Genomic DNA, 15,507 nt, shown 5'->3' on the forward strand with positions numbered 1-15,507 from the left:
TGCCCGAAATTACTACTGCCGGAGAGAATCGGGATGTGCGAGGACATCCAAATCAAAACTATTTGGACGTCCCTTTCGATTATGCCCCTCCAGGTCTCTCTCAGCCAATCACAGCGCGTTTAGCTATCACTAGTTCAGAACAAGGTTCTCATTATATTGTACTGGATCGTGACTCTTAATAAAGACTTCTCAAAATAAAAATCATTAAAACAAGAAAGATAGAGCATCCTGATAGTGAGGTTGCAATAGAGACCATAGTAGACCAGATGACTTTTAAATAAAGAGCAGACAGATTTTCATGGTTGCAAATTATCACTTGTCAACTGCTAAGTAAGTTGTAAATTGAACAGAAAAGAGGAGGAGAATTTGCCTGGAAATATGTGCCACCAAAATTGGTGATAAAACCTTGCAGGGACATCTACTCTGCGTTTTATTCTACTGACGACCAGGCAAATGGAGGGAGGCACAGACAGAATTCACGGATTTCATCTCAAATATTTGTGTCAACCACACTGATGTGCTCTTAATAGGGATTACAATCTCCACCTAGACATCCTAGCTGACAAAAACACCAAAGACTGCATGGAATTCCTACATCTGTGGACTTCCACGGTCCTGAGGTCAACACCACTCACGCAATGAGGCACATCATAGATCTGCTAGAACATAGATTTCCAGCTAATTGAAATTTTGCAGTAGAAACCCCTTGATCTGATCACCCCAAATTGAACCTAACGCTGCACTGGAAGGAATCCTTCAATACAAGAAAGCCAGTCTAGATATCCTACAAGATACCGGATGGACGTAGGAAAGTTTTGGGACAAAATATGACCACCTACTGACTCCCTCAACCAACCGATTGAGTTCCTTCACATATGGGAGGAGAGCAGCAGGAGGGTCCTAGATGAGATAGCCCCCACTAAAAAAAAAAAAAAGGCAGCAGACAGAAGATTTCCCTCTGGTTTACAAACAAATTGAACTGAAAAGACTTTGCAGAAGACATAGAAAATGGTCCAAAAATAAAACCACAGTCAATAAGGAGTCTTGGAAAACCAACCTAAGACCAGCAAAGTGGAAACATTGCAAAGAACAAGCTGGTCCCAGTTATCAAAACACCAGAAAACTATTTGGGTTAGTTAACTCCATGATATCCACCCACACATCTACATCATTAAACGTAAACACTCCTTCAGCAGAAATCTTGGCCAACTACTTCAAAAACAAAATAACTGATTTAAGAAAGGCTCTTCCATACGGCTGCAATCTGGAAACCTTTGTTGGTGAACTGGAAAGCCCACAAGACAACATAATTGCTGACAGGACATGGTCATCCTTCAACTAACCAACCACTGAATCTGTAAAGTAGTTAGTGCAGAAAGTTTCCAGATCATTCTGCCTGTTAGCAGCCCTAGCTACCTAATGCAAGTGGCCCCAACACAGTTCTTAGAACAGCTGAGATCGTATCTGGCTTGTTCATAACAGGAAAAAGCAACTAACCCCGATAATAAAGAATGAGAAAAAAAAGTAGAAACAAACCCATAAATTAGACCAGTGGCCTTCATACTTCTCATGATGAAGCTTGTGGAAGGACTTAAATATAACATACTGCGTGAATTCCAGTCAGGATTCTGCCCCGATTTCTCACTCTTCTAGCAAATCTCAGGGACGAGATCAGCAAAGGCAAAAAAAACACCCTTCTCTTATAATTCATCATGCCAAGAGCATTTGAAATGGTCGATTACTCGGTTTTTCTGAGGCTACTGCATAAAATCGGAATCGTCGGAGAAGTACTCTGGTGGTTATGATGGTTTTTTGACTTCCAGAACCTGTCAAGTAAAGATGGAAAGCAGAAAGTGGAGTTCCCCAAGGATCATCCATTTCTCCTACCCTGTTTGACATTATGATGACATCTTTTGCACATACTTTTATCAAAAAACAGTTTTAATCCCTTCCTGACCTCTGATGACGTGTCCATTTACATCCCATTCAACAAAAAACTAGAGGACAGCATAGACAGATCTGGCCTAGAATCATGGACCACTTCGTTCAAACTCAAAGTTATCACGAACCCCCCCCCCCCCCCCCCCCGCCAATTCCTGATGCTAACATCTCCTCAATGCAGCGATACCTTTACAAACATCAACATAGATGGAGTTATCTACCCAATAGATGTCCCATTGTTATATTCCTAATGATAATCGAATGTCTCACACAACTCTGCACAATGTATTCCATATCCAAGTTGTTACAAATGTATTTCTACTATTCATATCTTATTGTAAGCCACACTGAGCCCGCAAAGAGGTGGGAAAATGTGGGATACAAATGCAATAAATAAATAAATAAATAGCTGAAAATCTGAAACTATTGGGAATCACTCTGGACAGTAAACTATCCTTTGATCAATAGATCCTGACCACCACATTGAAAATGTTTGAAACAATGTGGAAACTCAGGAGAATAAGGTATAACTTTCTCAGAGAGATATTCCACATGCTAGTCCAAACGATGGTCTTAATGCACATAAATTACTGTAACAGGGTGTATGCCAGCTGCAGAGAACTAACAAGACTACGGACAGTTTTTTTTAAAATTTTATTTATCAGCTTTTATTTTAAACAAACTCTTAAGAGTCACAGACATACAAGCAATTTCAAAAATCCTTCAACAGAAAATTTAAATAGAAATTATTTTCCTTTAACTATCGACCATAAAATTTAAGGCAATGATCCAAGATTTTAAAGAAAATACAAAAAGATAAAGTAATAGTTGCTGCTACCAAGAAGCATCTCTCCCCTTGGCCTATCTAGCAGTGTCGTCTGGTGACCCAACTGTTACATTAACATCCTCTTTAGAGACCAAAAAATCTTATCAATTGTTTTGGGTCAAAAAACAAACATATTTGTTTGATACACAATTCTACATATGCAAGGAAATTTTAAGATAAAGTTAGCTCCTATGGCGAGAGTTCTCGGGCATAGTGCTAAGAAAGCACTTCGCCATTTCTGAGTTTCTCTCGCCAAATCTGGATATAACCTTTCTTTTGAGCCAAACAAAGTTGATTGTAAGTGCCTAAAGGAAAGCCTCAAAAGAGCGTCCCAATCCATTTCTAAAGCAAAAACAACTAGTAATGTTAGTCTTTGAGTTACAACCTCCAATGAGAATTCTAAGAAGGATGTCAAGTTCATCTCGTTCCCTCTATTGAGTTGAGAGGTAATATTCTCCGCACTAGTTCTATTAGGCAAATATTGTGCTCGCACAATAGGGGGTAAGTTTTTACTCGACATACCCAAAGTCTCCATCAAATATTTTTTTTACCATATCTATGGGGGAAATCAGAGGAGACTTAGAAAAATTCGTAAATCTCAAATTTAATCTTCTAGATTTATTTTCCAGGTATTCCAAACGTCTTGCCATATAGTCTCTGTCCTTAATCATTCCCTGATTAAGGGCTTCCATTGTTTGCACTTTTCCTCCAATTTTCTCCAAGTTGGAAACTCTATTTATAATTGTTTGTGCTTGCTGGAGGGACACACTGGATAATGTCTTTATATCTGATGAATTTCTCAAAGTCTGTTGTTGTAAAGAGGCATGCATGGTTGCAGATAGGTCCCAGAGTGCTTCTAAAGTCACCACGGGAGGTTTTTGAATTACTCCCACTTCTAAAGCCAAAAGGGGGGCGTTAACAATTTTTCTCAGGTTACTCACGGTCTCTTCTTCCACCGTGGCTGTTCCTGAGCCTTCCAACGGGGAAAACGGGTTCCCTCGCTGCGTTGGTCCCACACTTTCTGGAGAGAGCAGCGCAGACCTAATTTCTCCTTCCAATCCTCTTGGTTGCGGGGGCCCCGGTCCCGAAAGCAGGGGAAGAAGTGCTACTCGGCCCCAGAAGCACCCCGTATCGCTCCAGCGCCGGCTGATTCTGAAGGTGGGTTCCACTCGGTGTAGAGGGAGGCACTCGAGTTTTCCCTCTCTGCTTCCCCATAACTGGGAAATCAGTTCCCTCCGAACTGCTATGCTGTGCTCAATCAAGCGCGTCTGGTGCAGCAAATGATCAAGCGGCCATCTTGGATTGTCGACTACAGACAGTTTATTATACAGATTGATTTTCCTCTTAAAAGTATAAGGAGGAAGTTATGAATGTGGGCTACTATTAAAATAAATGATTTTACTGTTAACCTCAGTTATTATTAACTAGGACTTATTGCATAAAATGGGACCTGTTCTAAAACATCATGAGTTGTTCACCAATGCCCCTAAGTCAGTTTTTTGATGAAGCTATTTCCAGCACTTGTGAGAACAAAGTGAGTGTGGAATTTGTAGTAGTATATTTGAATGAATGCGGTGCACCACAAGCTCCCGATCAGCTCTCCATAATTGTACATACCACCAATACCTCATTGCATGCAAAAGAGAGCTAAAAGTGACAAGTGTTCTTCAAACTCGCCCTTATCCTGTTACATGCTCTTCTCCAGGAACAGACTACCACTGTCCTGCTCGATCACATATGGTAGAAATCACCGAGGCCCCCACATCACCTCCAGCAAATGTTGAAAACTGCACCTGCATACTGGGCATAAAAAAGAGGGGACATTAGGTACGTTGCATTAGTCTAAACATGAATTCCACCTGCTGACAGCACACGGACACCAAATAGACCGTAGGCCACATGACTCCCCAATCCTTGTTTCACTGTGCCACTATATGCTGAAGCGATTCAGAGGTCAAGACAGCATCAAGCATAATGTCATATATCCAAGAGACCCACTTCCTTTCCACACAAGAACAAATTGATTTGGGTCAGCTATACCGCAAACTCTGTTCACCCAAACATTGCAAAATCTCCGCCATTTTCCGAATGGGTCTCCAGATGAAACTCCCGCTGTAATCTTAAATCTTTAAACTGCTGTTCCCGCATTTAATTGAAAGACATTTGATAGTCCCTTTTGTTCCCAATCCCCCATAGCTGGTGAAAAAGTAGACTAGAAAAGGCCTGGGAGAAGCGATTCGATACTTGTTTGTGTATTGCAGCGCTGACCTAATAAAGATGATTAAAAAGGCCTGGGTTCTTACTCAGTGGTGAGATTGGAGAAAGAGGCCCATCCCAGAGGCCCAATTTTTGGCAGACACCTGACACAGATCTCAGTTGTATGCATCACCATAGGGCAGACCTGCAGGATCTTGTATACTCCTTGGGAATCTTGTGGGGAAACCATCAGTAGAAGAAGGAAGAAACCTTCCTGCAATTCCTCTAACTGCTTCCAACTCATTGGGCCAAAACCTCAGCACCACCACATGGCGCTTGATGGTCTTGACACCCAGTAGTAAAACTCCATCCCACCTTCCCATTTATTCCAGCAAAGGATGTTAAAGGCTACCCTAGGACTTTTGCAATGCCAGATAAAACTGAACAGCCTCCATTTTAGAGTTTTAAACAAGATTCAACCACTCCGGAGATCCATTTATTGCTTTTGGTCTATAGAAATACAATAAAGGAACTTAATTAACCCTGTAAAGATCCCAAGATGCTTGAAGGAAGAAACCTGTTTTGGTTGCATTTTGAATGATGTGGGTATCAGTCTACCTCTGCATTAGGTAATCTAGCTAGTTCCTTAATACATTATGGAAATGTCTGTCCTCTTTGTTAATCAGGAAAGATGAGAGGTCCAAGAATTCTGGAATAATGCTAAGAGAGAAAAATACAGAATGTCTATGGAGGTGGGGCGGAATGTGGCCTTTGAGAACTGCTTTAAAGATCAGAGATCCAAGAAATATACAATGATTTTTTTTATAATGTGCTTAAGAGATCCTCACTGAATACCGGGATCTGTCATCTTCCCTTTCTTACTTCCTTGTTCCAGGAAGTGCTCTGAGGACTGCGGACCGACTGTGCTCTGCCTTGACCCTTGCAGGACTCACAGATGTGACAGAGGTATGTTTATTGTTAAAATATGAAGATTTCTGAACTTTCAGCTAACTTCATGTCAGCAGTGCTATTCTAAATCGGGTCAGATTTTAGTCTTCTAAGCATTTGTACTGACAAAGAAAATTCCAAATCACTACTTCCACAAGGATGTGTAAGTGATGGTGTAGTGCTGATTTTACTATTTAAATACAATTAAAATGTACACATGAATAGTGAACTGTAAGAGAAAGTTTGAGCCATATCCTCCTTTCTATTGTTTTTTTTTTAATTCTCTTTATTAAAACTTTTTGTATTATGACAAAAATTAATTTGGACTAATTTCCCTGTAAACATTTAGCAAATGCACTTTCTGGAAAGGATTCCATAGAAATCATTTTACAAATTTTAATACAGAGTATTACTTAGAAACACATAATATGGTGTCAGGAAGGACCTGATAAGCCCTATCTACTTTGCCCAGTTTTCCTGGTGCAATGCAAGATGATTTGGAATCTGTTTCTTGTAGTCAACCATGAATATAGGGCAGAGTTGGGAGGGGGTGAATGTTTGCAAGTATATAAGTTAAATTTTCAAAGCATATCTGTTCTGGTCTTTGCATTGTTTGATGAGTGATAATTTTTCAGAATGTGGGAACGATATTCTGCATACTTGGCTTTGGTTTTTTAGCACATTGAATAATATAAATGATATAAACAGCACATAGGTACATAGTTACCTTTTATAAAATATTTGCAGCATATGCACCTATATGCCTTCTTTGCACATGTGCCCTTTGTATAAAATTACTTTATTATCCGCCACAAAGAAATTCATCTCTCTCTCTCTCTCTGTCCCCAGCTGTTTTTTTTCTCTGTCCCCAGCTGTTTGTGCTTCCTTTTGTTAAGCTCTGTGTTAGTCATTTTGTCTCCCACCACAGCATTATTACCTATCTCAGACCCTTCAGCTCTCAGCTTACATAAGTATTGCCATACTGGGGCAGACCGAAGGTCCATCAAGCCCAGCATCCTGTTTCCAACAGTGGCCAATCCAGGTCACAAGTACAATACATTTTATGCTGCTTATCCTAGAAATAAGCAGTGGATTTTCACTAAATCCATTTTAATAATGGTTTATGGACTTTTCCTTTAGGAAGCCATCCAAACCTTTTTTTAATCCCGCTAAGCTAACTGCTTTTACTGCATTCTCTGTTAATGAATTCCAGAGTTTATTTACACGTTGAGGGAAGAAACTTTTTATCTGATTGCTACTTTATAGCTTCATTGTGTTGCCCCTTAGTCCTAATATTTTTGGAAAGAGTAAACAATTGATTCATGTCTACGCATTCTACTCCACTCATTACTTTATAGACCTCTATCATATCTCCCCTCAGCCGTCTTTTCTCAAAGCTGAACAGCCCTAGCCGCTTTAGCCTTTCCTCATAGGGAAGTTGTCCCATCCCCGTTATCATTTTCGTCACCCTTCTCTGTACCTTTTCTAATTCTACTATATCTTTTTTGAGATGTGACCAGAATTGAACACAATATTCGAGGTGCGGTCGCACCATGTAGTGATACAGAGTCATTATAACGTCCACATTTTTGTTTTCTATTCCTATCCTAATAATACCTAACATTCTATTTGCTTTCTTAGCTGCTGTTTGATATCTTTTACTATAGGAATTAAAAAAAAAAATCTTCTGATACTTTTTCTTTTGTGCTCCAATATACCGGTGTTTATGCTGTACACGCAGACCTTGCATATTAAATCATTGCAGCAAGAAAATTCTAACTTTAGTGTAGCCTGCCCCCCCCCCCCCCCCCCCCCCATGTGCATGAGTTCTCCGAATGAGTTTGGTTTGTGCATGCCATAGCAAGGGGCAAACCTTATTCTTAAGCCAGTCCAGGTTTGAATTTACTTCTAGTTTGCTTAATACTTGCATCAAGTGAAAGCTAATTTCCTTCTGGTGCTCATAACATGTAATATGCGCAAGCAACATGTCGAGGTATGCTTGGAAAATCTTTTGAATCAAGTCAGTGCCACTAAAAATAATTCGGACTGTTCCTATATTTTTTACCGATATTTTCCTGATTTCTAACTGCGTCCTTAGTACTTGAATAGTCGCTTGAAACTGACACTTCTATTGGAAATGTTTTATGATTTCTCTCCTTTCCCACTGTGTTTAGTTGTTAGGCATAAAGCTTTTTATCTATTGATATGGGAACGGCCCACTTGATTGTAACTTCCTTCTCTGCAGTTTGTCAGAGTCATGGTTGTGTTTCATGGCTCTACAATGTAATATAGTTTATACTCTTTCCAGTGGATGTTGCATGCTACAGAAATCTGCATTTGTCTTCCCACTGTTCTCTGGTGCAATTTTCAGTCTCTTTATCTTTAGGTTTTAATTAATTTGTTTATTCCAGTTATCTTGTTCAGGTTATTTTGTAATCTTGACTCTTATAACTGTGCCTCTTCGTTAAACCCCCTGTTCTGATTTTTGGTCAAGGTGCAAAAGCATGCTATGACGCCACAGGAGATGCAGGCTGTTCAGCGGCAGCTTGGCTACCAAGGCAACAATCTAATCATAATTCAAATATCAGGCAAGAAACCCAACTTTGAAGTGGGCTCCTCAGCACAGCTTAAAGTTTCATTTGCCAAGAAGTTGACTCCAGCAGGTAAGGATTGCACAGTTACTAAGATTGAAAGAAGACTAAAATAAAGGTCTCTATAGATGTTCTTTCAGCTTGTGGTCTAATAGTGCACATTATGATGTTGAAGAAAAGGTAACTCCCTCCATCTCCTCACCTCACGATTAATCTGTGACCAGTTCTACAACTCTGAAAAAAAATTCCATCTTGACTCAATTAGCTTACTGTTTTTCTCTAGAGTCCAATTGGATCTTCATACACATCTGTCTTTAATGCACTTTATTTAAATTTGAGTACAATCATTATAGTCTCATTCATCAGTCATAATTGTGCACAGTGCAAAATGTCAAAGATGATAACTAAAAGGCATTTGAATACATTATGCTGTTAGGCATGGGCTAATCTTGAACTAGTGCTCTCAGGAGTGGCTGTTCAGTCTTTTGGGGATTGCTGTCCAGCCAGGTTTCTGCTCTTTGTGGTTCTATGTGTTTTCTCCTGTGTCTTGGCTGGTTTAGGAGAAGCCAGCCCAATTTGGGCCCTTTGGCTGTGCTCCTCTGCTTGTCCTTTGTTTTGTTACTCATAGTTAATTCATCTGTACTGTCCACATGTCATTGTTCAGGTCTCTGCATCAGTCTGTCTGGTAACTCCTGCTTTATCAATATTCAAAGGATTTATACATCTAAGTTTGAAAATTCGTAAGAGCTGAATGCTTTAATTTATACTCCAAACTTCTCTAAACAACTAATGGAGCATAAAAAGTGGGTGGCAATAGGGGCAGATTTAGGGCAGCGGAAAAAGGAGCTTCACACTGATTTTTGGCAGTAGATTATAACAGTAAATTAAGTTCATAAATCTAAGCAAATGAATGTTGGGCCTATATTTTATAAGAATAACTTTTTTAGATCTTAAAGATGAATTTTCAGCTGCAAACTTAGGCACCTACATTTGGCTTAAAATAGGCCACAAATTTAGGAGCCTAGCCTTTTTAGAAGACACGGCGCTGTTCTGACCTGGTTTTACAGCCTTCCTCACTGACACAGCACCAACACAGACTACTCAGGAATTTCTGTGGATTCTTTTGGATTCGTATTATGTAAATGAGATTTTTATTAGAGGTTTAAATGGAGAGTGTATAAGTCATTATTGTCTAAGATACGCAATGATTAAGATATATATACACAATGATGAGGCTATATAGCTGAGGAGAAACAATACCTATCTATAGTTAAAAAGAAACAATCATTACGTCACTGGTCCCTACATCCAAGCAATGCTAGGAGTCTCTTGACCAGGAAAAGAAGCAATAATAAACTATACATACATCGTTGGTCACTACGTCACCCAGGATTTTTGCATCAGCTGAGAGAAGCCCCTTTTTCACCGAAGGCAGAGTCTCGGTCTTTCTATGCAATGCATCCATCCATAGATGAGCTTCTGACTTCACTGGTCAAAGCTCCCCTTTTTATTAGGCTTAGAACTCATTTTCAGAGTTGAGGAAAATTACAGAATGCTTGAGATGTGGGAATGTGGTCACATGTTTCTCTGTTCAGGTGGCCAGCCTGGACTCGAAACATGCTCCATCTCTCCCCGCACATAGCTGTTTCTTATCTTCTTACACATTCCAAATCATTTTCACACAAACAGAATTATACACTTTAATGAGAAAGTGCACTGTCGGTCACTCAGATAGAGTTGAAAAGCAATTTTTAAAATCCTTTACACGGAGCTTACATTTTTTTGACATCTTTTCTTTGTTTTTTCCATGAATTGTTTGCTTGCTGTAACTCACAGTGAAGAGTAAACCAATCCTGTACAGTTCCTTGACCTGATTCCCAATCTGTACCACTGGCTTTTCTCCATTAGTAGTGGCTACTCGTATCTGTCACCTAGTAAGAGCAGGCTGCGCGCTTAAAAGGACGATTTTTATAAGTGGCTTGTGCATACAGAACATAATTTTACACGCTCAAGTAGATGCTTATAAATTCTCTGCAGCATATACATGGATTAAAGTGAGCATAAATATCTAGCATTATACAGGTTACATATAGGTGTTCCTAAGGTAGAGAGTGGGCAGAGCAGGAACAGGATCAACACTTTGTGTGTATTTTTTAAAATATACCCATATACGCCTATTTCTACTGGCACATAAACCCAAAACATATCTGTTTTATAAAGGCAGATCTACACAAAGGACTAGATTCTATATATTGCACCTAAAAAATCTGCACTGAAACGAAATAGCTTAGGCATATTCTATAAAGTACGCCTATTGAATAAGCCTAAATTTCTGCACGATGTATAGAATATGCTGAGCACCCATCCGTGACTAAATTTAGTTGTGGGAGTTGCACCAAGTAAAACTTAATGTAAATTCCAGCGCAGCGCAGACCAGGTGTATTCTGTAACAACACACATAGATTTTAGAAGCGTCCACCACGCCCCCTTTTCAACTGTGCAACTTAGAATTTACATGCATCATGTTATAGAATGCGCTTAGACAGTTCTGCACATATATTCTAATGCTAAGTAGTGTCAATACTTGCTTAAGTGCGCAGTTATCAGAGCTGATTGACTTGTTAATTAAGTTGTGCGTGCAAGACTTCCGGTTGGGGAATGGAGTAGCGAGGCGGAAGGTGAAGCTGCTCCGGGACACCAATTATCTTGCACTCGCAAACAGCTTCCTTAATCGCAACAAGGCGAGTAAATATAGAAATAAAAACACCCAGCACAGAAGTCTGCCCGATAACAGCGGCAATGGCGGCGAAAACGGGACGGAAAGAGCCCAAAGAACGAGCGCGCCCAGGAGATAACAAAATGGCGGAGACAGGAGCCCCTGACTCACCCTCGCCCAGCTCACTGTGGGCCGCCGAAATCACGGAAGAAGTGAAGGCGGCAGTGGAGCAAACGGTAGGGCAGAAGCTGCAACAGATCCTGGACAAATTGGACGGGATGGAAGAGAGGCAGGCCACGTTGGTCACGGAGCTCCACGAGGCGCAACAGCGGCTAGGACAAGCGGAGGATGAGATCCGGAAGGTGGTGGAGGAGCGGCCGAAAATAATTAGCAGACTGGAAGAAGTAGAAGCGCGGCTGGAGGATTTGGAAAATCGCTCGAGGCGAAACAACTTGAGATTGGTTGGACTTCCGGAAAGTGTGCCCGAACGAAATCTCAGCACGTTCCTTGAAAAATGGATACCAGAAGCGCTGGAGAAACAAGACCTCGTGGGTAATTTTAAAATTGAGAGAGCGCACAGATTGGGTGCTCGGAGAGAAAATGCTGATAGACCACGGATAGCAATCCTAAAGATTTTGAATTATGCACATAAAGCAGAGATCCTGCAAAGCCTAAGAGCTGGGAAACAGTTGCAGTATCAAGGCAAGAAAGTGTTATGTTTTCAGGACTATTCAATGAAGGTCTCTATAGCGCGCAGAGAATTTGGGCCCATCTGTACTAAGTTGTTTGGACATAAATATCGGTTTAGCCTCCTTTACCCAGCACGGTTGAAGGTGATAAACAATGGACAAGTGATATACTTTGATAAAGTGCGGGAGGCTGAAGAATATGTTGACAAGTTGCTAAGAGTAGAGAACGGAGAACAAGGAGGAAATAATGGCTGAAAGAATTAGATCCAGCAGAGCCAAACGGGACTAGTTTGAGCTTACTCTAATAGAAGACTAAAGAAGGTTGCAAGATGGATAATGCACATGTTGGTGCTGGTTTGAAGTTGAAAATTATGTAAGTTACCAGTTAATGAAAAATCTGAATATGCGATAAGGCACTCAAGGGGCTGGAGCCCTTAGCACAACAAGAGAGTGTCCTATGCCTGGGGACACGGAAGTCGCGATGCCTCAGGGCATGTTTGGGGTAAAGTATGTTAAAAGGGTTGGAAAGGAGGGGGGGTGGGGGGAGGGGGGGGGTGGGGGGAGAGGGGGAGGGAGGGTCGGGAAGCTATAAGGAAAATGGACAAGAGGGGGACAGAAGGCTGGGACGAATGTGGATGAATGAGATGTATGAATGTTGGGAACAAGTGAAGAACGGCAGATATGGAGAGAGAGAGAAGGAATGTTGGAAGGGAAACTCGGGAGGTGGAGGCTGGGACATCTCTCGGGTGATTAAAAGTTGGAAACAGAAGTTGGAAGGTCAAAATACTCCTGAGAGGTGTCAGAAATAAAAGTTATAACGTGGAATGTTGGGGGCATACACTCCCCAATAAAAAGACAAAAAATCCTAAAAGTTTTAAACGACCAGAAAACAACAATAGCCTTCTTACAGGAAACACACTTAACACGAGAAGAACATGAAAAGCTGAAGCGATGGTGGGTGGGTGAAATCATGGAGGCCCCAGCAGTAGATGGGAAGGGTGGGGTGATAATCTTGATACGCAAGGGATTGCATGTGAAAGTTAAGAAACTAATTAAGGACGAGAGAGGGCGGTATGTCCTGGTGGCCTTAGAAATAGAGAGACAACCTTTATTGCTATGTAACATATATGCACCTAATAACTTTGAAAAACCATTCTATAAACAACTTATGCGTAGAATGCAGGATATGGGAGAGGGACCTATCATAATGGGGGGAGATTTCAATGAGGTACGAGATCCGCAATTGGACAGATCTAATCCGACCAGGCGAGAGCTGTCTAGGAATCAGAGGGGTCTGGGGATGCTGGAGGAAGCCCTGGAGTTGGTGGATGTCTGGAGAACCTTAAACCCGTTAGAACGAGATTACACGCACTTGTCCAGGGCCCATTCCACGCTATCACGCATTGACTACATAATGATCGCGCGGGAACTGTTAACACAAGTTAGGGGGGCGAGGATTGGACCAATAGTGGTTTCCGACCATGCTTGGGTCTCAGTAGGCTTGAGACTGGAGCGGGAGTCACGGGGAACCTTCTCATGGCGATTTCCTACTTACCTGTATAGAGATAATAAATTTCAATCCCAACTACTGCATAGGTGGGCACAATATCAGAAGGAGAATGAAGTACATAGGGAAGACCCAGTCCTCTTCTGGGAGGCCGCCAAAGCGGTTCTCCGAGGGGAAACAATAGCCTATAACAGTTTCCAGAAGAAGGTACGGAAACGGGAGGTGCTAGGATGGGAACGGAAGGTAGTATCATTGCGAAGACAATATGGCCATAGTCAGACGATAGAATTGCGGGCTCGGTTATTAGAGGCACAGCAAGCCCTTAATGAGTTATTGCAACAACAGGTCCAGAAATCGGCAGTGTATTATAAATATCAACTATATAAATTTGCTAATAAGGGAGGGAAATTCTTGGCGAACTTAATAAATAAACAGGTGGGCTCCAGGAAAGTGATCTCATTGGTAAACAGGCAAAAAGAACTGAAACATAAAGACAATGAAATAGCAGAGATCTTTAAGCACTTTTACGAAGAGTTATATAAGCCACAAGCTGAAATAGTGAAACCTAGTGCAATATATCTTGGGAGTGTGGATGTGCCAAAGGTGCAAGCTGATGACCTAAAGGTTTTGAACGCCGCAATAACAGAGGATGAAGTAGATTGGGTATTAAAGCAAAGCCCACTTGGTAAAGCGCCAGGCCCTGATGGGCTCTGTAATGAGTTTTATAAAATACTAAGACCGGAAATTGGGCAGATAATTTCAGAGGTTTTTAACTTGGTGATTGCACGTAGACAAATGCCCAACCACTTAAATCGAGCTCATATAACAGTCATTTTAAAACCGGGCAAGCAGGCACATCTTCCAGAGTCATACAGACCTATATCCCTACTGAACGCAGAGACAAAATTCATAGCAAAGATATTGGCCAATCGACTGGCTCGGTTTTTGCCGGACTTGCTGGAGGAGTCACAGGTGGGCTTTGTGAAAGGCAGGAAAGTAGTTAAAAACCTGAGAAGGATAATTGGGGCATTGGAGAGAGTAAAGAAAGAGGACAAGCAGGCCATGTTAATCAGCTTTGATGCCGAAAAGGCCTTTGACAGAGTGGACTGGGGCTTCATGTTTGCGACATTAAAGGCTTATGGCATAAAGGGGTTCTTTGTGCAGGCAATAGAGATGCTATATAAGGATCCCAGTGCGAGAGTCAATGTGAATGGGCTGTGCTCAGAATGGTTCAATATAAGTAGGGGAACAAGGCAGGGCTGCCCACTGTCGCCACTTCTATTCGTGTTGACTCTGGATCCACTACTGCGAGAAATAGGAAACAATGTAGAAATCAAGGGAATAAGAATACAAGATCAGGAATTCAAAACTGCAGCCTTTGCAGATGACTTACTGGTGTTGATTACTGAGCCCCGGAGGTCACTGGAAAGATTGATGGAGAGCCTTCAGGAATATGGAGACTTCTCGGGGTTCAAATTGAATCTAGGAAAATCAGAGGCCCTAGCACATGAGGGACTAGGACAAGAGGTATGGAATCAAACAAAGTTACGACAAGCGAACACGACATTCAAGTATTTAGGTATCAACATGCCAATGGAGCCAACACAATTATATAAAACCAATGTCCCAAGTTTGATTAGAGAAACCAAGACACAATTGGAAAAATGGATGTCGTTACCGCTGTCATTGATGGGCAGGATACACTTGTATAGGATGATTATTTTCCCCAAATGGCTATATGTACTACAGATTCTGCCAATTAAACTGTTGGTTAAAGATCTGAAGACTTTGCAGAGACACGTGGTACGATTTTGCTGGGGGGGGAAAAAATCAAAAATGAGGTGGCAACATGTATATGGGACACAAGTTGGAGGCGGATTGGGCATGCCTGACATGAAGGATTATAATCAGGCGTGTTTGATAAGGCATGTGAAAGACTGGATCCTGGGCACGTCTACATATACCGACATGCAGTGGGAACGCGCATATTTTAAGCCATGGTCCCTGAACTGTTTATTACATATGGGGAGAAAGGGGCTGCCGACACTGGTGAAAAATAGTGTGTTACTGAGACCGCTGAGACAAGTCTGGAG

General features: G+C 41.4%; 1 protein-coding gene across 2 annotated transcripts in view; it reads left to right on the plus strand.

Moving 5' to 3' along the window:
• The window catches only part of CIAPIN1 (cytokine induced apoptosis inhibitor 1), a 68,754-nt gene that overhangs the window by 19,497 nt on the left and 33,750 nt on the right, over window positions 1-15,507 (plus strand). For both annotated transcript variants that reach the window (XM_030203575.1, XM_030203574.1), the window contains exons 4-5: window positions 5,859-5,929; window positions 8,406-8,574. In XM_030203575.1, the coding sequence (XP_030059435.1) occupies window positions 5,859-5,929; window positions 8,406-8,574 (240 nt within the window). The remainder of the gene's footprint in view (window positions 1-5,858; window positions 5,930-8,405; window positions 8,575-15,507) is intronic.

This window comes from Microcaecilia unicolor, chromosome 5 (genome assembly GCF_901765095.1).
Source record: "Microcaecilia unicolor chromosome 5, aMicUni1.1, whole genome shotgun sequence".
Classification (NCBI taxonomy): Eukaryota; Metazoa; Chordata; class Amphibia; order Gymnophiona; family Siphonopidae; genus Microcaecilia; species Microcaecilia unicolor.